The 23541-nt window shown below is 45.6% G+C and overlaps 1 protein-coding gene across 4 annotated transcripts in view; it reads right to left on the reverse strand.

Annotated features, from left to right (window-relative positions):
• LUZP1 (leucine zipper protein 1) overlaps positions 1 to 23541 on the reverse strand; it is a 70506-nt gene that overhangs the window by 5560 nt on the left and 41405 nt on the right. For all 4 annotated transcript variants that reach the window (XM_053398426.1, XM_053398424.1, XM_053398427.1 and 1 more), the window contains exon 2: positions 10493 to 13773. In XM_053398426.1, the coding sequence (XP_053254401.1) occupies positions 10493 to 13654 (3162 nt within the window). In that variant the 5' untranslated portion in view covers positions 13655 to 13773. The remainder of the gene's footprint in view (positions 1 to 10492; positions 13774 to 23541) is intronic.

A 23541-nucleotide genomic window follows, 5' to 3' on the forward strand; every position in this document is an offset into this window, starting at 1 on the left:
CAGTAGTCCAGATGGGACTTTGTTGGGGTGTGCGTTAATAATAATAATAATAATAATAATAATAATAATAATAATAATAATAATAATACTGCACTTGCAGGCTACCACCAGCAGAGGGAACTACAGCACAAGGCCGAGCTTTAATTTCAAGCTGGTATTATTCAAGTAGGGGCAGTAGCCAAACCCAGAAACGTTCAAAAATCATTCCGTATGCGTCCCTCAGAATCACATGTCCTTTAAAACAAAAAGTGCATGCACGCACGCACTTTTAATTGTTGCCTTCTGGTTCCTTGAGCATTCGGAAGGCTGTGCGCTTGAGGTCTGCTAAGTCTTCGCTCTACCCAAAATCATCTCCGTGTTATGAATGTTTCGCTGATTATATTATTCAAACAAATGGCTATCACCAGAAAGGGAAGACCCTCCCTAACGTCAGGGCTTTCCCATTTCCAATTTTTCCTGTACACACGCACACAGGTGGACAAAAGCAACAGGATTTGATTCTCATCTTCCATGTGTTCAAGAGACAGCTGCGAAACAAGAGGTCGTCACTTAGGAACATAGGAAGCTACTTGATACTGAGTCAGGCCAGTATCCCCAGGTTTTTAGGGGAAGCGGACAATCTCAGCAGTACCTGGAGACGCTGGGGACTGAACCCGGGACCTTCTGCATGCAAAGCACGTGTTCTACCACTGAGCTATGGCTCCGCTGTTAAAAGCTTTTGTTCAGGAAAATGGCACAGAAGTGAGTGGAACTACGCGGCATTTTGGTAACAATCAAACTATTTCACTGGAATGTGATTTGTCAAGCTGCCTGGTCTTAGTACTCTGCACTACTGTGACAGTACTTTAAACGGTCATGATTTCCGCCAAAGCATCTTGAGAGCTGTAGTTTGTTTAGGACGGCAGGAGTTCTTAAAAGGTAAAGGGAGCCCTCACCATTAGGTCCAGTCGCGGACGACTCTGGGGTTGTGGCACTCATCTCGCTTTACTGGCCGAGGGAGCCGGCGTACAGCTTCCGGGTCATGTGTCCAGCATGACTAAGCTGCTTCTGGCAAACCAGAGCAGTGCATGGAAACGACGTTTACCTTCCCGCCGGAGTGGTACATATTTATCTACTTGCACTTTGACGTGCTTTCAAACTGCTAGGTTGGCAGGAGCAGGCCCGAGCAATGGGAGCTCACCCCATCACAGGGATTCGAACCGCCGACCTTCCGATCGGCAAGCCCTAGGCTCTGTGGTTTAACCCACAGCGCCACACGTGTTCTTAAAGGGTAAAGGTAAAGGGACCCCTGCCCGTACGGGCCAGTCTTGCCAGACTCTGGGGTTGTGCGCTCATCTCACTCTATAGGCCGGGAGCCAGCGCTGTCCGCAGACACTTCCGGGTCACGTGGTCAGTGTGACAAAGCTGCATCTGGCGAGCCAGCGCAGCACACGGAACGCCGTTTACCTTCCCGCTGGTAAGCGGTCCCTATTTATCTACTTGCACCTGAAGGTGCTTTCAAACTGCTAGGTTGGCAGGCGCTGGGACCGAACGACGGGAGCGCACCCCGCCGCGGGGATTCGAACCGCCGACCTTTCGATCGGCAAGTCCTAGGCGCTGAGGCTTTAACCCACAGCGCCACCCGTGTCCACACGTGTTCTTAGGAGACCTCTATTCCCCTCCCTCATAGAACTACAATTCCCAGAGTTTCCTGGGAAGAGGGACTGTTAAACCACACTGAAAATTGTAGCTCTGTGAAGGGAAAATGGATATATCCTAACAAGAGAGTCAGCAAGAGATTCCCCCGCTTCTTAAGATCTTCCAAAAAAACTTTTGGCATATCTCAGTGTCTTTTGCAGCTCGTAAGATGCAAATTTATTAAAAAGTGATAAAACATTTCTTGGAGTTTTATGAAAAAGAACCTACAGGGTATGGGGGTAGGCCAAGGGTTTGAAAATGGTATAGGTGCAATATATTCTGAACAAAAGGCCAAATTAATTGTAAATAATGTGGTTACGGAACAATTTAAGATTGAAAAAGGGACACGACAAGGATGCCCAATTTCCCCTTTACTTTTCATATCGGTCCTGGAGGTTTTGCTGAACATGATCAGAAGGGACCGGTTGGTTAAAGGTATACAGGTCGGAGCCAAACAATATAAATTGAGAGCATTTGCAGATGATCTAGTTTTGACATTACAGGAGCCAGAATCTAGTACAAAAAGAGTTTTAGAATTAATCCAAGAATTTGGTCAGGTGGCAGGATTTAAATTGAATAAGACCAAAACCAAGGTTTTAGAGAAAAATATGACATTGTTTGAAAAAGAGAAATTCCAGAATGAAACAGGTCTGTCTGTGGTGAGGAAGGTGAAATATCTGGGGATTAACATGACATCTAAAAATGGGAACCTATTTAAAAACAATTATGAGAAATGCTGGTCAGAAGTGAGAAAAGATCTTGAAATATGGTCAAACTTGAAGCTTTCCTTGATGGGTCGAATAGCAGCTATAAAGATGAATGTATTGCCTAAAATGTTGTTTTTGTTTCAAACATTACAAATTGTGGACAAGATGGAATGTTTTAAGAAGTGGCAGAAAGATATTTCCAAATTTGTCTGGCAGGGCAAGAAGCCTAGGATAAAATATAAGATTTTAACTGATGTAAAGGAAAGGGGTGGCTTCGCCCTGCCAGACTTTAGACTGTATTATGAGTCAGCAGCATTCTGCTGGTTGAAAGACTGGCTGCTTCTTGAAAACACAGACATTTTGGATTTAGAAGGTTTTAACAATGTCTTTGGATGGCATGCATATTTGTGGTATGACAAGGTTAAAGCTCACAAAGCGTTTAAAAATCATATCGTTAGGAGATCTTTGTTTAACGTTTGGATTAGATACAAGGATTTATTGGAAAATAAAACCCCAAGGTGGTTGTCACCAATGGAAGCGAAAGCTCAGAAAAAACTCAATATGGAGGCCAGTTGGCCAAAATATTGGGAAATTTTGGAGCAAGAAGGAGATAGACTGAAATTGCAGAGTTTTGAGAAATTAAAAAATAAAGTCCGAGACTGGCTACATTATTTTCAGATAAGGGAGGCATACAATTTGGACAGGAAAATTGGCTTCCAGGTGGAAAAATCTAAACTAGAAACAGAAGTGTTAGAACCTAAAACTAAAATCATGTCAAAAATGTATAACCTGCTGCTGAAATGGAATACACAGGATGAAACGGTTAAGTCAGCTATGATTAAATGGGCACAAGATCTTGGACATAACATTATGTTTGCTGATTGGGAACAGTTATGGACCACAGGTATGAAATTCACGGCATGTAATGCCTTAAGAGAAAATATTATGAAAATGATATACAGGTGGTACATGACCCCAGTCAAGCTTGCAAAAATATATCACTTGCCCGATAATAAATGCTGGAAGTGTAAGGAGGTTGAAGGTACATTCTTTCACCTTTGGTGGACATGCCCAAAGATTAAGGCCTTCTGGGAAATGATTTATAATGAAATGAAAAAGATATTTAAGTATACTTTCCTGAAAAAACCAGAGGCTTTTCTCTTGGGCATAGTCGGCCATTTGGTGCCAAAGAAGGACAGAACGTTTTTTATGTATGCTACAACGGCAGCAAGAATACTCATAGCAAAGTACTGGAAGACTCAAGATTTACCCACTCTGGAAGAATGGCAGATGAAGCTGATTGACTATATGGGACTGGCAGAAATGACCGGCAGAATCCGCGACCAGGGAGAAAAGTCAGCAGAAGAAGATTGGAAGAAATTTAAGGAATATCTACAGAAATATTATAAAATTAATGAATTTTGAAAAGATGTTGGATTGAACTTTGATGGTCTCTAGCTGTTATGATAAAGATAATGGGGATTATAATTGTTTTTGTTATGAAATTTAAAAAAAGAAAAAGGTGAGTGGAAAATAAGGTGATATTTTAAAAGGAATGTTAAGAGAATAGGATTTGCTGAATAAACAAATTGAATTAGAGAACAAGAAGGGGAGGTATGAGGAAGTCAAAGAAACATGTGATTGAAAAAATGTTACTGAAACTGAATTGTTTTTAATATTTTTCTTCTTTTTTTCTTTATGTGTTTATATAAAATTGGAAAATCTAATAAATATTCATTAAAAAAAAAATAAAACTCAACAAATAAATCCCAGGGCATGACCTTGAAGGGATACGATGCAGCAACTTCACTGATGCTAAGCAGGGCTGGGTCTGGATGAAAGACCCCCGTGGATCAGAGAATCGTGGCGTTGGAAGGGACCCTAAGGGTCATCTAGTTCAGCTCCCTGCAATGCAGGAATCTCAACGAAAGCATCCGTGGCAGAAAGAAAGGAAAGCTATAAATGAAATACCGTTTTGGCCCGAATATAAGCCGCACCCGAATGTAAGCCGCACCTTTAAAATTGGGGGGGGGGAGGGAGAAAAAAAGAAAAAATACCCATAAGGTTGTGAAAGAAGCCGCACTTTAACTTTTCAGTGTCAGAATTTGGGGGGAAAGTGAGGCTTATATTCAGGCCAATACGGTAAATGAAATCCTTCAGTAGCCAATGCATGGAAGGTGCCTAAAGAAGCCAGGGTGGCTATCTAAAGAACTTTTAACTGAGTTAAGATTAAAAAAGGATGTGTACAAAAAATGGAAAAGGGGGGAAACCACCAAAGAGGAATTCAAACAAATAGCCAGCACGTGTAGACACAAAGTCAGAAAAGCTAAAGCACAGAACGAACTCAGGCTTGCTAGAGAGGTTAAAAGCAACAAAAAAGGCTTTTATGGGTATGTTCGTAGCAAAAGGAAGAACAAAGAAACAGTGGGGTCACTCAGAGGAGAAGATGGTGAAATGCAAACAGGGGACACAGAAAGGGCTGAACTCCTCAATGCCTTCTTTGCCTCAGTCTTCTCCGATAAAGAAAACAATGCCCGACCTGAAGAATTTGGAGCAAATGATTCAGCAGAGGAAACACAGCCCAGAATAACTAAGGAGATAGTACAAGAATACTTGGCTAGTCTAGATGTATTCAAGTCTCCAGGGCCAGATGAACTGCATCCAAGAGTATTAAAAGAACTGGCAGATGTGATTTCAGAACCACTGGCAGTCATCTTTGAGAATTCCTGGAGAACAGGCGAAGTCCCGGCAGACTGGAGGAGGGCAAATGTTGTCCCTATTTTCAAAAAGGGGAAAAGAGAGGACCCAAATAATTACCGCCCAGTCAGTCTGACATCAATACCAGGGAAGATTCTGGAGCAGATCATTAAGCAAACAGTCTGTGAGCACCTGGAAAGGAATGCTGTGATCACCAATAGTCAGCATGGATTTCTGAAAAATAAGTCATGTCAGACTAACCTGATCTCGTTTTTTGACAGAATTACAAGCCTGGTAGATGAAGGGAACGCAGTGGATGTAGCCTACCTTGATTTCAGCAAGGCATTTGACAAGGTGCCCCATGATATTCTTGTAAAGAAGCTGGTAAAATGCGGTCTTGACTATGCTACCACTCAGTGGATTTGTAACTGGCTGACTGACCGAACCCAAAGGGTGCTCATCAATGGTTCCTCTTCATCCTGGAGAAGAGTGACTAGTGGGGTGCCACAGGGTTCTGTCTTGGGCCCGGTCTTATTCAACATCTTTATCAACGACTTGGATGATGGACTCAAGGGCATCCTGATCAAATTTGCAGATGACACCAAACTGGGAGGGGTGGCTAACACCCCAGAGGACAGGAACACACTTCAAAACGACCTTGACAGATTAGAGAACTGGGCCAAAACAAACAAGATGAATTTTAACAGGGAGAAATGTAAAGTATTGCACTTGGGCCAAAAAAATGAGAGGCACAAATACAAGATGGGTGACACCTGGCTTGAGAGCACTACATGTGAAAAGGATCTAGGAGTCTTGGTTGACCACAAACTTGACATGAGCCAACAGTGTGACGCGGCAGCTAAAAAAGCCAATGCAATTCTGGGCTGCATCAATAGGAGTATAGCATCTAGATCAAGGGAAGTAATAGTGCCACTGTATTCTGCTCTGGTCAGACCTCACCTGGAGTACTGTGTCCAGTTCTGGGCACCACAGTTCAAGAAGGACATTGACAAACTGGAACGTGTCCAGAGGAGGGCAACCAAAATGGTCAAAGGCCTGGAAACGATGCCTTATGAGGAACGGCTAAGGGAGCTGGGCATGTTTAGCCTGGAGAAGAGGAGGTTAAGGGGTGATATGATAGCCATGTTCAAATATATAAAAGGATGTCACATAGAGGAGGGAGAAAGGTTGTTTTCTGCTGCTCCAGAGAAGCGGACACGGAGCAATGGATACAAACTACAAGAAAGAAGATTCCACCTAAACATTAGGAAGAACTTCCTGACAGTAAGAGCTGTTCGACAGTGGAATTTGCTGCCAAGGAGTGTGGTGGAGTCTCCTTCTTTGGAGGTCTTTAAGCAGAGGCTTGACAACCATATGTCAGGAGTGCTCTGATGGTGTTTCCTGCTTGGCAGGGGGTTGGACTCGATGGCCCTTGTGGTCTCTTCCAACTCTATGATTCTATGATTCTATGATTCTATGATTGCGCTTTATGCTCATGATTCAAGTTGTTCTGAGATTGATCAGTTTCCTGTTGAGCTATATAATGCACTGTCGTTAGACCCATTTTCCTATCGTTGATTAATCCGCAGATAACGCCCTTGTAAGCCGGGCGATTAAGACTCTTGTTACACTGTATTTGCTAATGATTTTGAAATACGTTTACTTTTGTATCAGTGTATCCTTAATGCATTTATATTTGTGTGTACTTTTTTTTTTTTTTTTGGTCCATGCATTATGTATATATGAGGTGTCGCTGTGGTTGTTTTTCATTTCCACTGTCAGCAGGTGTTTAAGTCTGAGAAACGATATATATCTCCTACCTGTGACAGTATTGGGGCAATGGAAGGAACTGCCTAGGAGAGTCACAGGATATTTATAGCGCAGGTGTAAAAGAGCACAGAGAGGCAGCAGAGCTGATTTGGGTGGAATAAGTGCTTCCTGCCTTGCTGCATTCTAAATTTAAGGTGCCAAAAGTGTAAGAAGGGTTTAAAATTTCATTTCTCACTGACATGGTTCCTATTAGCACTGTAAATACTGCCTACATAATTTATTTTTAACAGATGGGATGGGAAGTGCTGCAGTCTGGAATGCTTCTGTTCAGTTACGCCCTCTTCCAGGAAACTCCATTCCACACACAAACACACACCCATAGTTTTGTGTGAACACCCAAAAAACAGCCGGTCGTTATTCTGTGCCCAGTGGTGGGGTGGTTTTTTTCATTCTTTTCTTCTTCAATTAAACTTATAACCCCAAGGCCCATTGATTTCAGTGAAACCTAGGCACACTTTGGGCTGGTTAAGACAAGCCCCCCTTCACACATTAGTCACATGATGGGAGATCACGTGATTACAGGGCCTTGGGACTGCACTGCCACCACTGCTGAAGCAAGGCTCCCCTTGGCTCTACCTGGCTGAAGCAAGAAAGCCTATATGCATAAAAGTCTACATTTTGAATACCATTCTGATCGCCTCGCCTCAAAAAGGATATATTTAGAGTTGGAAAAGGTTCAGGAAAGAGCAACCAGAATTATCAAGGGATGGAACAACACTTCTGGGCTGCATCAACAGAAGTATAGTGTCCAGATGAAAAGAAGTAGGAGTACCACTCTATTCTGCCTTGGTAAGACCACACCTGGAAGACTGTGTCCAGTTCTGGGCACCACAATTTAAGAAAGATGTTGACAAACTGGAATGTGTGCAGAGAAGGGCAACCAAGATGATCAAGGGTCTGGAAACCATGCCTTATGAGGAACGGTTGAAGGAGCTGGGTATGTTTAGCCCGGAGAAGAGGAGACTAGGAGGAGATATGATAGCCATATTCAAATATATTAAGGGCTGTCATATGGAGGAGGGAGCATGCTTGTTTTCTCCTGCTATGGAGGGTAAGACTCGAACCAATGGCTTCAGGTTGCAAGAAAGGAGATTCTGACTAAACATTCAGAAAAAACTTTCTGGTGGTAAGAGCTGTTTGGCAGTGGAATTGACTCCCAGGAAAGGTTGTGGACTCTCCTTCCTTGGGGGTTTTTAAGCAGAGGTTGGATGGCCATCTGTCACGGATGCTTTAGCTGAGATTCCTGCATTGCAGGGGGTTGGACTAGATGACCATTGGGTCTAAGATTCTATGCTCCTATGCATTTGGGTGGGTTTTTTTTCATTTAGCAGTGGTTCTCAACCTGTGGGTCCCCAGATGTTGTTGGACTACAACTCCCATCATCCCTGAGCTCTGACCTTGCTAGCTAGGGGTGATGGGAGTTGTAGTTCAACAACATCTGGGGACCCACAGGTTGAGAAAGGCTGATATAGAGGAAAGTCGAGCAAGAGGTGACACGATAGAATTTTATAAAATTATGCATACAGTGGAGAAGGTGGGCAGAGAAGAGTTTACTTTGCTCCCTCCTAACACTAGAACTCAAGCGCCAATTAGTTATCTAAATATCGACAAGAATCTCTCCACTAGATTAGGTGCTACACTGACACCCCATCCCCAATCAACTGCACACAGAGAATATAAAGCAACTGACTGGATAGGGAGGGCTTGGGATATTTTGGTGCCTGAGATAAACAATCTAAGTAGAACTCCTTCCCCACCTCCTCCACAGAGCACAATCACTGTAAGATGAAGAAAACAACTCATTTCAGTTCATGAAATAAATATGAAATTTATGACAACTCTGTGAAATAGTAAGAATTATTTAAAAGTGCACCCATCTCTCCCCCCCTCTCTCTAATTAGCATGGATTATGCTGGAAAGCTCCCCAAGGACCGTGCCTCAACAGGTCAGACATGTTAAGAGTACATTCTATAAATGTCTATGCAGAAGAAAATCTCACAAGAATTCACTGAAGCTTAGTCCCAGGTAAATTGGTACAAAACTGTAGCCACAATCTCTCTCACTTAGCCATTGATGGTGACATCTTGGGTTTGTGCTTAGCCAGGCTTCCTCAAACTCTGCCCTCCAGATGTTTTGAGACTGCAATTCCCATCATCCCTGACCACTGGTCCTGCTAGCTAGGGATCATGGGCGTTGTAGGCCAAAAACATCTGGAGGACCAAGATTGAGGAAGCCTGTGCTTAGCTAAGGGATGGGGACAAGTCAGTATAGCACCTGATCCAATGAAGAGGTATGGGTTGTTGGTATTTAAATACATATTTGGTGTTTATTAGAATCTGGGTGACTCTGCTATTTGGGCGCTGTGGGTTAAACAACAGAGCCTAGGACTTGCCGATCAGAAGGTCGGCGGTTCAAATCCCCGCGACGGGGTGAGCTCCCATTGCTCGGTCCCTGCTCCTGCCAAACTAGCAGTTCGAAAGCACAAAGTAGATAAATAGGTACCGCCCCGGCGGGAAGGTAAACGGCGTTTCCATGCGCTGCTCTGGTTCGCCAGAAGCGGCTTAGTCATGCTGGCCACATGACCCGGAAGCTGTACGCCGGCTCCCTCAGCCAGTAAAGCAAGATGAGCGCCGCAACCCCAGAGTCGGCCAGTGGTCAGGGGTCCCTTTACCTTTACTTTAAGGTGGGTAGTGACAGGGCAGGGGGCCTTTTTCAGACATGGCAACCCATTTACAGAATTCTGTAGCCAAACAGGTTTGCCTTACACTCACTTTGTTGTCTTTTGAGAACCAGGCAAACCCAAGAAGTTTCCTTTCCACTGGATTTTTTTTGAGCAAGAAAGGAACAACAGGGCTCTCTTCCGAGCAGCGGGAGCAACTCCCTCTGTTTCTTTCATCTCCCATATCCCACGGAAATGAGAAAAGCCCCCGTCTCTCCCCAATGCCAAATAATGCAGGGAAGTGAAGTGATGACGAGCACAAATGACAGCTGGCTCATAAGCCAAGTCAACATTTGTGGAGCCCTGCCCAAGGTCATGTACAGTGGTACCTCGGGTTACATACGCTTCAGGTTACAGACTCCGCTAACCCAGAAATAGTGCTTCAGGTTAAGAACTTTGCTTCAGGATAGAACAGAAATCGTGCTCCGGCAGCATGGCGGCAGCAAGAGGCCCCATTAGCTAAAGTGGTGCTTCAGGTTAAGAACAGTTTCAGGTTAAGTACAGACCTCCGGAACGAATTAAGTACTTAACCCGAGGTACCACTGTATTTTATATTTTACTATTTGATCGTTTTTATAATTTAAAAAGAACTCTGCAAGCGGCCTTCTATGAAGCTGCAAAAGGCAAATATATTATACGAATAAACATACATAAAATATGCCAATGTTATTATTGTATTATTACATAATGAGAGGGGTGGGGAGGCCAAGACTGAGACAGATTCCGACTTTCCTAGCAAGTGTAGCCCATGCCCTCAAAAAAGTTTCATCTTCCCCTTGAATTTTTTTTTAAAAGATATTTCCCCACCTGTCTTGATTTAGGAATGCAAAAGTTTTACAGTAAAAGTTTGGAGCACACTTACCGGTAATACTGTGCAGCTCCAAGGGGAAGCAGTCGCAGGATCACTAATGCAGCTCCGCTGGCCGAGCATCTCGGATGCAGTTAAGCTACTTTTGGTCCTTCTAGAGTCTAATTCCAGAGCATTCCAAGAGTTTATACCAGCGCTGGCCCTTCTGGAATTCTGCTCAATTGCATATATGCGTGCACTAGTCCCTTCTGGTTTGTGGGGGTCCGTAGATGACCTATATGGATTTCGAGGGGTTGCATTTTCAACCGCCTTCGTCGCAGAGTCCTCCGACGATTGCAAGCCCCGCCGCGTTCGCCACGCGCTTCTCACCGTGACGTGTTTGGTGTCGGGCGAGTTGGCCTCTGAAGCACCGTGGCTCTTCCAGTTGATTGTCTCCATGGGCGGTTCGCTGTTCTTCTCGCCAAATTCAGACGGTTTTATCGTGATGCTGCTTTTTGAGACGACCGTTTCCACCCTGCTCCTAGGAGCAGGGTCCCCGTTCTTCTCAGTCTCGGGTAACTTCAGGGTTATATTGCTCTTGTTAATCGGTATCTCGTAAGGTGTGCTGGTCGCGTTTGTCCCCAGCGAAAGCTCGTTCGGAAGCACTCGGATGTTGCTGGCGGATATGTGCTGCTGCTCTTTTGCGGCATCGCTTGCGCTGGTCCTTTGAGTCACAGGCTCAGATGGGTAAATGGTGATGCTGCTCGTCATTTTGTGTGACACCGTTTTGAAGACAGGCTGCTGCTTTTCAGAGCTGGCTTCTGGCCCTGTGCCACCCATGATCTCCTTCACGTCCTTTTCCACAATCGCAGGCTTGATGACGGCTTTAGACCTCAGTGCTTCTCTGGGACTGAACTGCCTTCTCGATTTCGTCCCTGTAAGGGCAGTGGCTGAAGAAGCCCTGGAGGACCTGCTGAGTTCTTCCTCGCTGCTAGTACTTTTATCGTTTTCAAAAGGAGATGTTCGAATACCCCTCTTGGAGCTTGCGAACTCTCTAGATGCAGGTTCCCTTTTCAGCCCTACGTCAGCAGCAGCAGAAGCAGTTGCCATTTTACTTGTCTCTTCATTGGTGCTGAATTTTTCATGGCTGTTGGTGTTGATAGCTCTGGCCCTTGCAGAAGTGGGTTTTAGGCCCCCGTTGTTAGAGTTTGCGGCTGAGGCAGCGGTCTGATCCATTTCTTCCTTCTGAGGATCTGAGGGACTCTGCAAGAGATCTTCCTGACTTCTTGAAATGAGCCAAGACTTTGCTAAAGGTGAGGGCTTTACCATTTCGTGCGGAGGTTCTCTTTCCTGGGAGTTTACTGCCTTTGGAGAGCTTTCTTCCAAGTGCTGCCTACGAGATGAGACCAAAGTGGTTTCCATCTTTGAGGTGGTAGGTTCAGCAGCTAACGTCTCCGTAGAGACATAATTCCTATAGGACAAAGCAGTTCCATTGGAGGCCCCACGGTTAGTTTTTGAGATGCGAGTCTCTGTCGAAAGAGCAGGTTGTTCTGCAACCTGCGTCTTAATTCCCTTTTCAGAAGGCGATATGGAGGTTTCCGTTTTGCTGGGCTTCTCTTCAAGTTCGTCAGACTTACAGTGATGAGCGTCGTTTGGTGATTGGGAGGTTTTTTCCCCTTTGCTCCTCAACGCACTCTCGTTCTTGGGTTTCGAAGAGGCTTTCCAAGACTTGTGCTCCTGTGCTGCAGGCGGGTAACGACTAAGCACAGATGGCTGCTCTCTAGATTTCTTCACTTCAGCTGGTGGGTTTCCACTGTCTTTCTGCGAGGAAAAGTGCGTGCCCAGTGTGGATTTGTCTTCTGTCCGTTTAGCATCAGTTGCTAAGGTGTCCAATAATGCTGATGTGCTCGATGCTTTGGCTGCTCTCCTGCTATTCAGGTTAGGGCTTGTGACCCTCTTGCCGCCTTGGCTCTCACTATTAAACGAGAATTCTCGGTTGCGTATTCTCTCCCGCCTGTGCTGAGGAGAAAGTTCCCGAGACTTATGCTTAGAAACAGCTGACTCCGCTGTGACAGCTCTGTGTTTGGGCCTGTCGTGCTTCACTCGGCTGGGTAAGTTAATTTCCTCTGTTTCTGCCTCACCGTTCTCCAGCTCTTTCTGCTTCTCCATCTGCGTTTTTATTTCTTCAAGCTGGCCTATGAGGAGCTTGTTTTTGTTTTGCTCGCTCAAGTAGCTGTCGTGCAGGTCATTATTCTTTGCTCTCAGGGTTTTGAGCTCCTCTTCTAAAGACTCAAAGTGTTTGATCTGAGTCTTTAGCTTCTCAATTTCTTGGTTGAGGTCCTTCACTTTGTTGTCTTCTTGATTCTTATTCTTCTGATTTTCTGATTTGTTCCGAGTTTCGTTTTCCACAAGCTTTAGGTATTCCAAACTCCCTTTTCTCCTCGTTTCCTTCGAGGACAGCGCCGAAGTTGTCAAGTCAACTTCAATCCTCAGGTCATTTCTGTCCAGAATACTATTGGATGATCTTTCCAGCAGGTTAGATGTGTTTCGCGTTTGATCTGCCCGGTTCAGTTTATTATTTTGCTCAAGCTTTTGTGTCAGCTCTTGTATTATTTTCTCATTCTGCTTCTCCTTCTCAGTGAAGTGTTTCTTTTCGTTAACGAACGTGAGAGCTAGCGACTTAAGTTTTTCCAGTTCACTCACTAAGCTCTGCTCAGTTTTATCCAGCCTGTCTTCAGATTGCTCAAGTTCTTTTACTTTAGCCCTAAGAACTTCCAGTTCCGTCGAGATTTTCTTCGTCAAGTTTTTCTCCTCGTTGAGGCTGAGGCAGAGCTGAGTACAGTCATTCTTGCTTCTGCCAAAAGCTTCCTCCAGCTTCTCCAGCTCTGCCATTCGCTTCTGAAGCCGCTCGATTTCGGATTTCAGCTCCCGAGTGAGACTTTCCTCCTCCTCCAGTTTCTCCTTCATCAGCTGGCAAAGCTCTTCTGCTTTCCTGATCTCCTCATCCTTCCCTTCAATTTTCAAGACTCTTTTGCGCAAAACTTCCACATCGGCCAGCATGCTCGAGTTGCTGCCTTCTGCCTGGATAACTTTGTCCTGCAAGTCCAGCAACTCATCCTCAGCTTTCTGGAGGTTTTTCGTCGCTTCCTCTAATTCATCGAGACGGCGGCCGAGACTCTGGAGCTTGAAACGTAAGTGACGATTCGACGTCTCTTTGTAAGCTGAATAGTCCGCCATGTTTCTTCTACCCCTCTGCTTTCAGTTTTTTTTCCCCAGATGGGAGCGAGGAAATGGATTTTTATAACTCTTTATTCTTCTACTTGTTTCATTAAGTTCCTTGGGAAGATGACCAGCACCTGGAAAGAGAAAGCAGGTGGTAAGTATAATGGAAAGGGTATTTCTAACTGCTTTCCTTTTCAAGAGCTGTGATTCAAACTGATCTGATGGGTAGAGGAAGGGCTACTGCACAGTGGCAGAACATAGGCTTTGCATGCAAAAGGTCCCAGGTCCAGTCCCTACCATTTCAAAGTAGGACTGGGAAAGACTAATGTAAACCCCTCTCCCTGAAAACTGCTGCCAGTCAGTGTGTAGACAATGCCAAGCTAAATAACAGTTTTCTGTCACACATGCAGAACAGGTCCCTGCAAGCCTGGATAGCTCAGCTGGTTAGAGCGTGGTGCTGATAATGCCAAGGTCACAGGTTTGATCCCTGTAAGCTGCATATTCCTGCATTGCAGGGGGTTGGACAAGATCCCCAGGGTCCCTTCTAAACCTGCAATTCTATGATTCAAGGATTGTTATATTGCCACCAAGGATGCTGGACAAGGGCGATGCAGAAGCAGCCAGCCCTTATGTGTTTATCCTCACAAGACTGTCATGAGGCGCATTAAAGGCCATTGCGGCGCCTTTCTGCGAAGCCTGTTTAGAAATGACTCACATCCCGCAGGCAGAAGGTCATTTAGCAGCAACTCGGCCACCTGTGGCCTCTGCGAAAGCAGGCCACACTCTTTTCCTGAAGTTGCCACTTTGAGCAGAAGGCATAGGCAGTGTTCCATGTCCAGAATTTCAAGATAATGCAGCCCCTCGCCTCCCCAACTCAGCCTTGAAGGGGTGGGGGTGGGCTATGTATTTGCAAAGGTATGCAACATTCTCAGCTCTGATCATAATGAGTCCCATTATGCCAAGGGGAAGGAGGAAAACAACAGAGAAAGTCCCCACAAAAGTGACAAAGGGGGAGGGAAGAGAAGGGAATGCCCAATTTTATGATGACACAACATATACGAGCAAGCCAAAAATATACTCCTGTATCCTCCATGTCAGACTAACCTGATCTCGTTTTTTGACAGAATTACAAGCCTGGTAGATGAAGGGAACGCAGTGGATGTAGCCTACCTTGATTTCAGCAAGGCATTTGACAAGGTGCCCCATGATATTCTTGTAAAGAAGCTGGTAAAATGCGGTCTTGACTATGCTACCACTCAGTGGATTTGTAACTGGCTGACTGACCGAACCCAAAGGGTGCTCATCAATGGTTCCTCTTCATCCTGGAGAAGAGTGACTAGTGGGGTGCCACAGGGTTCTGTCTTGGGCCCGGTCTTATTCAACATCTTTATCAACGACTTGGATGATGGACTCAAGGGCATCCTGATCAAATTTGCAGATGACACCAAACTGGGAGGGGTGGCTAACACCCCAGAGGACAGGAACACACTTCAAAACGACCTTGACAGATTAGAGAACTGGGCCAAAACAAACAAGATGAATTTTAACAGGGAGAAATGTAAAGTATTGCACTTGGGCCAAAAAAATGAGAGGCACAAATACAAGATGGGTGACACCTGGCTTGAGAGCACTACATGTGAAAAGGATCTAGGAGTCTTGGTTGACCACAAACTTGACATGAGCCAACAGTGTGACGCGGCAGCTAAAAAAGCCAATGCAATTCTGGGCTGCATCAATAGGAGTATAGCATCTAGATCAAGGGAAGTAATAGTGCCACTGTATTCTGCTCTGGTCAGACCTCACCTGGAGTACTGTGTCCAGTTCTGGGCACCACAGTTCAAGAAGGACATTGACAAACTGGAACGTGTCCAGAGGAGGGCAACCAAAATGGTCAAAGGCCTGGAAACGATGCCTTATGAGGAACGGCTAAGGGAGCTGGGCATGTTTAGCCTGGAGAAGAGGAGGTTAAGGGGTGATATGATAGCCATGTTCAAATATATAAAAGGATGTCACATAGAGGAGGGAGAAAGGTTGTTTTCTGCTGCTCCAGAGAAGCGGACACGGAGCAATGGATACAAACTACAAGAAAGAAGATTCCACCTAAACATTAGGAAGAACTTCCTGACAGTAAGAGCTGTTCGACAGTGGAATTTGCTGCCAAGGAGTGTGGTGGAGTCTCCTTCTTTGGAGGTCTTTAAGCAGAGGCTTGACAACCATATGTCAGGAGTGCTCTGATGGTGTTTCCTGCTTGGCAGGGGGTTGGACTCGATGGCCCTTGTGGTCTCTTCCAACTCTATGATTCTATGATTCTATGATTCTATGATTCTATGATTCCTTTTATTTGGCAGCGACCTTCCTTTCCAATGGTATCCTGATGCCATCTGTTTGCAAGGGCAGAAGTCTCTGTCCCAATTCCCACCTCAGGTGTGAGTCACAAGGTTATAATGCAGTTCTACAGTTTCGCAAAGGGGAGCCGCTGTTCTTCTCCCAAAAGGGTCAGGAATTTCCTCTTCCCTGCCCGTCACTCAGTACCTGGGGGCTGAGGAAGATGCAGAAAGGGGGCCTGGAGGAAATGAGAAAGGGGTTGGAGCAATTCGCCTATTGGGGAAGGTTGCTTTTTAGTTTTAGGAACATGGGGTATGTGCTAGAGGTGCATATTGTTTTACGTGGCATGGAGAAAATGGGACACAGGCCTCTCACGTAATCCTAGATCCCAGGAAAACCCAAGTTGCATGTTGGGTGGATATCACACAGCTTATAGCTAAACTATGGGATTCAGTGCCGCAAGGTGCGATGGTCCACCAGCACAGATGGCTTTAAAAGGGAAAACAGACAATTCATGGAGCATACGTCTACCAATGGCTACCAATCATGACGGCTGTGTACTACCACCTCATGTCTGATCTGAACCCATGGAGAACCACTGCCGGTTATTATAGAAATAACAGTGGTCTTTAATAGTCCAACTTGGCAGAAGACAACTCCCTATGTCCGTATGTTAGAAGGTGTTCTGTGACAGCTGAAGCTTCCAAGTCATCTTGGATGGTAGTAGCCCCATGTGAAACCAACTGCAGTAATCAAGGCTCAAAGTTTCGAAGCACGGATTGGCATGTAGCGAGGTCTCGCCTTGCCATAAAATGGCATCCTAATTAGCCCAAGATGGGGGGGGGGGACACCTCCTGGCAACAGCACTAGGATCCAGTATTACTGGATCCTAGGCTTTTAATGTGAAAACCAAGGATCACAAAAAAACTATTGGTCACCGGTAGGCTGATCCCCTCCAGACTAAGGCTATTTCTCAACCACCCCCACCTCCAGCTTGTCTAGGTTCAATTTTAACTTATTCACCCTCAGCCATCTGAACATGACACTCAGACCCTGTTTCAGGACAAAGATAAAGCTTGTTCACACATTACACTGAACCCAGGTACAGGCTGTCTCTGTACATGTTCAAGTCGTTGTGTGAAAGAGTGCAGCTTGTTCATTTGTGCAGTTCAACTATTTGTGTACAGTGGTACCTCGTGTTATGTACCATACTCCTTACAAATGCTTTGGGTTACGCCCTCCACTAACCCGGAAGTAGATGCCCCTTGTTGCAAAGTTTGCCCCGGGATGCGAGCGGAAGTCGTGCTCTGGCAGTGCGGCAGGCAGCATTAGCGAAAGCGCACCTCATGTTACGAGCGTTTTCTGGTTACAAACGGACCTCCGGAACTAATTAAGTTCGTAACCAGAGGTACCACTGAACACAGATTGTGCACTCACTATCAGCTGTAAACAACCCTGTAACTTGATCCTGAATGCTCTGTTATTTTTAATTGTTTCATTTATGGGTCACTGTACACATGAACAGTCCCAAAGCAACTCAAAATATATTTAGAGTGAGGTCTCACCAGTGTAACAATATATATTGATCACCCTCCTATCAATTCCTATCAATTTACATTGACAGATGAAATCAATTGGATCGTTCGGTGGAACTGCTAAAGCAAATCATTTGGAAAGCGTTCCCCTAAACACTTGTCAAATGTAGCAGGCAACGCAACAGAAGATCATGGTCTACTGTACCAAAAGCTACAGGCAGATCCAGCAAGACCAGAAATGAGGAATTTCCCTTAACAAGTTCATAGAATCATGAAACTGTAGAGTTGGAAGGGACTCCGAGGATCATCTAGTCCAACCCCCTGAAACTCAGCTAAAGCACCCATGACAGATGGCCACCCAACCTCTGCTTGAAAACCTCCAAGGAAGGAGAGTCCACTGCCTCTCATGAGAGTCTGTTCCACTGCCAAACAGCTCTTACTGTCAGAAAGTTTTTTTCTGAATCTCCTTTCTTGGAACTTGAAGCCATTGGTTCAATACGAAGCTCAATACAAAGATCATACACCGGGTCAACTAACGTCTTCTCCGTCTCACAGACGGTGCAGAAACCAGATGGGAAAGGATGACTTTCTAATGTGACTTAGAAGGACCCAGCACTTAACAGACACCATGGGAAGTGTAACTGCAAGGACCTTTACTCCTAATGTGCTTCTTGACTGAAGGCTCCTTCGCACAGCTATCCCAGAGGGATCTACCAGGACTAGTCCTCTGCAGCAAATCCCCATTCATTCCTACATAATAAAAGGAGCCACGCTAGCCTTGTGGTCTGATTAGCCCTGCTGCGATAGCCTTGCGACATTTTGCCTTCAGTTGCCAAAGAGCTATGTGATGCTATCCCAATGAGCAATCTTGTGGTGCAAATGGCTATTTGATGTTATTCACAGGGTTCCTTGTCTGCAAACCTTATGACTACTGAAAGTCACTGAGAGCAATTATGGTGTTTATCTTAAGAAACATGGGCAATGATGGCTGGCACCTGTGATTTAAGTAGGAGCCTGTCACAAGTCCATTGCTGTCTGGGCTGTTGTTTCCTTAGGACCTTTGATCTCTTCAAGTGCTAGACAGGGAAAATTCACAGACAATGAAGGGAAGAAGAACAGAGGGAGAGGGGGCAGGTGATGGACTTGTGACATGCCCCCACAGACATCACCGCCTCCTGGCTGTCAGTTCTTTTACAGGAGGAATTCAAGTGCACGCTGGTACTTTAGGTTTGTGCATTTAAAGTGGATTGAAGCACGACAAACCCACTTTTTAAAAGTAAAAAGTGTTGTTTGGAAAGTGACAGGGAAATGCATTGAACTAATGATTAACAGGATGGTGTATAAACGCCCCACAAGCAAATCAGAATGAATGAAAGATTGTAGAGTTGGAATAGAGACCCCAAGGGTCATCTAGTCCAACCCCCCACAAAGCAGGAATTTCAGCAAGAGGTCCTGCATCCAATTTGAAACCATATCGGACCCTGCTTAAAATTGCAAATGTGCTAGCAGTTTTTGAATGCTTATTGTTATGTAAGTGCCCTGTAAACAAATCAGAACAAATGCTCAATAAAGACCAGACATAATCTAACCACCATGTAAGCCTTGTGCAAGCAAATTAGGATGAATACTAAATAAACAGGTCGTCTTGAGAAGCCCTCTAAAAATAACCATCTGCATACCAACTCCACATTAGTTGAAGGCAGCAAGACTGATGTTTACACTCTATGAAGCATGAATGCTATTTAACGGCAAGAATTATTTCCAACTAAGTTTTACTCAAAGTAGTTCCATTGAAATTAATATGCCTAACTTACTCATTGTTCATTAATTTCAGTAGGTCTGTGCAGACAAGGACTAGCATTAAATACAACCCTAATATTCCCTCTCAATAGGAGGCGTGTTCCCAGGATCATCAACATTGGGCTGCTCCAGTCACTATAAGTCACAGTTCTCCAGGGAAAAGGACAGAGTCTGGAAAGGCCCCCTGCACTAGGAAATCAGTGGCGGCAGCAGAACCATCTTCCATTAGCCACACACTCAATTTCACTTGGAATATCCAGGGAATAAGCATATATATAGGCTTTGCAGCCACTTTTTTTTGTTTGTAGTTCCTTTCACCCAAACAGCATTCTACCAATATTGATCTGCACACTCTGCGCGATTGTGCAATATGCATCTCTGCAAATTTCGGTTTAATTACTCTTCTGGCTCCTTTTGATTTGATCAGGCACACCTTTCAAAGTTACCTATGCAGCCTTAAAGGACAGAAAATAGACAATAATGCTGAATTCTTCACTAGCACGGTGTGGTCCCAGAACTGTGGAATACACACAGAGCCCCAATTACTATAGAAAACTGTTGTGTTAAAGAAGGTAGAACAGAGGTAGGGAAATGGGTCTGGGCTGCTCCCCTGTCAATCACCTAGCAACATAATAATGCCAGGTGAGTGTGCAGCTTGAAATCAAACTGTGTTGGCCGAACAGTGAGCAAAACACCAACCATCAACTAGCTGGCGGTGTGTGCAAAGCCCTTTGCACAGCAGGTCTTCTCAAATGTCGAAGATCAGCTGATTGTCAGTGCATGAGAAACCTTACAGTGCTTCCCAAGTTCTGACTGTCAGCTTATGCCTAAGGCAGTGTTGGCCAAACTTGGCCCTCCAGCTGTTTTTGGACTACAACTCCCATCACCCCTAGCTAACAGGACCAATGGTCAGGCATGATGGGAATTGTAGTCCCAAAACAGCTGGAGAGCCAAGTTTGGCCAACACTGGCATAAGGAGTCTTGCCTGCACCACCAATCAAGGGACACAGGTGGCACTGTGGGTTAAACCACAGAGCCTAGGGCTTGCCAATCAGGTCGGCGGTTCAAATCCCCGCAACAGGGTGAGCTCCCGTTGCTTGGTCCCAGCTCCTGCCAACCTAGCAGTTCAAAAGCACAGTCAAAGTGCAAGTAGATAAATAGGTACCGCTCCAGCAGGAAGGTAAACGGCGTTTCCATCCAATGCTCTGGTTCGCTAGAAGTGGCTTAGTCATGCTGGCCATATGACCCGGAAGCTGCACGCCGGCTCCCTCGGCCAATAAAGCGAGATGAGCGCCACAACCCCAGAGTCGTCCGCAACTGGACCTAATGGTCAGGGGTCCCTTTACCTTTCTCTCTTATCCTGATAACACCAGGAAAATTTAGCCACTTAGGTGCAGCTCCTGCAAACATAGGCTTAATTGCAGCCGTTTACAGATGTTCCACGAAATGCTAAGTTTTTCTGCTAATCTGATGCCCTTCTAAGGGGTGAAGGGGGAATAATCACGAACACAAGTTTTTTTCAGCTATATGCACATAGCTGCAGGAAGAATTTTGGTTGGGCATGTCAAGGTAAGCCGGATGTTTAAAAAGAGAAGGTACTTTCCCGTCAATTGAAATAGCCAAGAGATATGCATCCAATCAAACGAAATTGACTGGGATGTTTCACAATGTCATCTCCTCTTAGCACATTCCTCCCATTGCTAAATATATTTCTTGTAAACACACACACACACACACACATACACACACACACACACACGGACTAGGAACTTGTTTACAAAACCAGCTTCCCTGCGATAACCTCTTCAATCTTCATTAGAAGGCAAAAGAGTTCAAAGGACTTTAAGGGCTATTTAGTCCAACCTGTGTCGCAAGCACAGCTATTGTCTTGTCTCACGCCCCATAAAACCGCCCATGCAGTGCAGGCTAGAGTATATCTAACACGAGCAGAGAGCAAGTACACCAGCAAAGAGAGGTTAACGGCTCCATACACATTAAAACCAAGTGAGCCAAACCAGTTTCCAAAGCCATGAACTGCCTTGTACTGACTCATTGGTCCTTGTAGCTCAGTACTGTCTACACTAACTGGCAGCAACTGCCCAGTTTGAGGCAGCAGCTTTTCCCCTGCTCTCCCTGGGCTTGAACCGGGGACCTTCTAATGCAAAGCAGACTCTCTACCACTGAACTACAATATAACGAAGGAGAAGGGGCTTTACCAAGACCAAAACAATCTGAGCGGCCAAAAACTGTGAGCGCGCACAGTGCTCAGAATGGCTGGCAATGGTTGAAGAAGAGTGAGGGAGATAACCCAAGATGACCTCTAAACACAGAGCCAGCTCCTCTTTGTGTGCCAAGTGCAAGCTTTGGGAGCTCGTAGCAGCAGAAGCGACAGAGCAGACTTAAAAAGATGAGCCCAAGCGGCTTTAGAAAGGTGCTGGGGCAAAAAGAGCACCTGCTGGATCAGGGCTCATCTAACCATGCATTCCCAACACGGCCAACCACAAGCAGGGCACAGAGACAAAACATTTATGTTTGCTTCAGAGTGGCGCTGTGGGTTAAATCACAGAGCCTAGGACTTGCCGATCAGAAGGTCGGCGGTTCGAATCCCCGCGATGGGGTGAGCTCCCGTTGCTCGGTCCCTGCTCTTGCCAACCTAGCAGTTCGAAAGCACATCAAAGTGCAAGTAGATAAATAGGTACCGCTCTGGCAGGAAGGTAAACGGTGTTTCTGTGTGCTGCTTTGGTTCGCCAGAAGCGGCTTAGTCATGCTGGCCACATGACCCCGAAGCTGTACGCCGGCTCCCTCAGCCAGTAAAGCGAAATGAGCGCCGCAACCCCAGAGTCGGCCATGACTGGACCTAATGGTCAGGGGTCCCTTTACCTTTAATCTTTTTCAAAAACTCTCCCATGCTGTCCTCCCTGCGCCCTAGTATTCAGATGTTGACAGCAATTCAACATGGAAGTTCCATTAAGCGATCTAACATCTGTTGACAGACCAATTCTACTCCACGAATCGGACTAATCCATGGGTAGGCAAACTAAGGCCCGGGGGCTGGATCTGGCCCAATCGCCTTCTAAATCCGGCCCGCAGACGGCCCGGGAATCAGTGTATTTTTACATGAGTAGAATGTGTCCTTTTATTTAAAATGCATCTCTGGGTTATTTGTGGGGCATAGGAATTCGTTCACTTTTTTCCCCTTCAAAGTATAGTCCGGCCCCCCACAAGGTCTGAGGGACAGTGGACCGGCCCCCTGCTGAAAAAGTTTGCTGACCCCTGGTCACTAATCCCTAAGTAAAGCCATCAAATAAATCAGGGTCCATCTTCACATCTCGGGGCACTTCAGCAAGCAATAAATTATTCCGTCACCCATCCAGCCTGGAACCAGAGACAGCCCTGAGTTAGCCTAGAAGCCGAGTCAGGAGCAGGCCTGTGTACTATGGTCTGGCCTTGAAGAATGTTGTTCTGTACTTTTTGTGTTTGCACAGCGACTGGGTTGAAGAAGTGTTCCACCTTCATAGCAGTGTGTGCTTTATGGCAGAGCTGAGATTTGAGGTCAGGTCTCCCCACTCCTAGTCCGCCCCTGAAACAGGTGGGGGTGGGGAACCTGCCTCAGCTCGAGGGCCACATTTCCTTCTGGGAAACTTTCCGGGGACCAGATGCCAATGCTTAAAGTTGAACGCAGCAGCAAATGTGCATTTTACTCTTGCATTGTAGGCCTGTTTCTACACACATTCCCGCAGCCCTCTCTATCCACCATTAAGGCAAGCAAGAGGTACGATCAGAGTTCAAGGACATATTCCAGCCAGGCAAAAGCACTCAAGGAGGTTGTGAAGCAGGGCTTGTGAGGGACCTGGCCTGAGGAGAAGGGGTGTGGTCTGAGGAAGGTCCTGGGGGCCAGATAGAGAAGCTTGGGGACCACATTTGGCCCCTAGGCCTGAGGTTCCCTATTTCTGGTCTAATTCAACTTCAGTTTTTGCTCTGCGTGATACCAACTGCACAGAAGAAACACTTACAGCAGGATTCTAGGCTTGCTGACTGAAAAGGAGATTATACTGCATCTATTGGGGCTCATTCCTAAGTAAGGATGCAAAGGATTGCAGCCTTTTGACAGAAATATGGGCTGTTAGCAAGAAGAGGTGTCAGGGTTTTTTGTCTTCAGAGAAAGCAGGACATTTGACAAATAATGTTTGTCTCTGTGATAGATCCTAAGTAGTTAATGCACCAGCTTTGAAAGACGAGGAA

Source organism: Podarcis raffonei, chromosome 8 (genome assembly GCF_027172205.1).
Source record: "Podarcis raffonei isolate rPodRaf1 chromosome 8, rPodRaf1.pri, whole genome shotgun sequence".
NCBI classification, from domain to species: domain Eukaryota; kingdom Metazoa; phylum Chordata; class Lepidosauria; order Squamata; family Lacertidae; genus Podarcis; species Podarcis raffonei.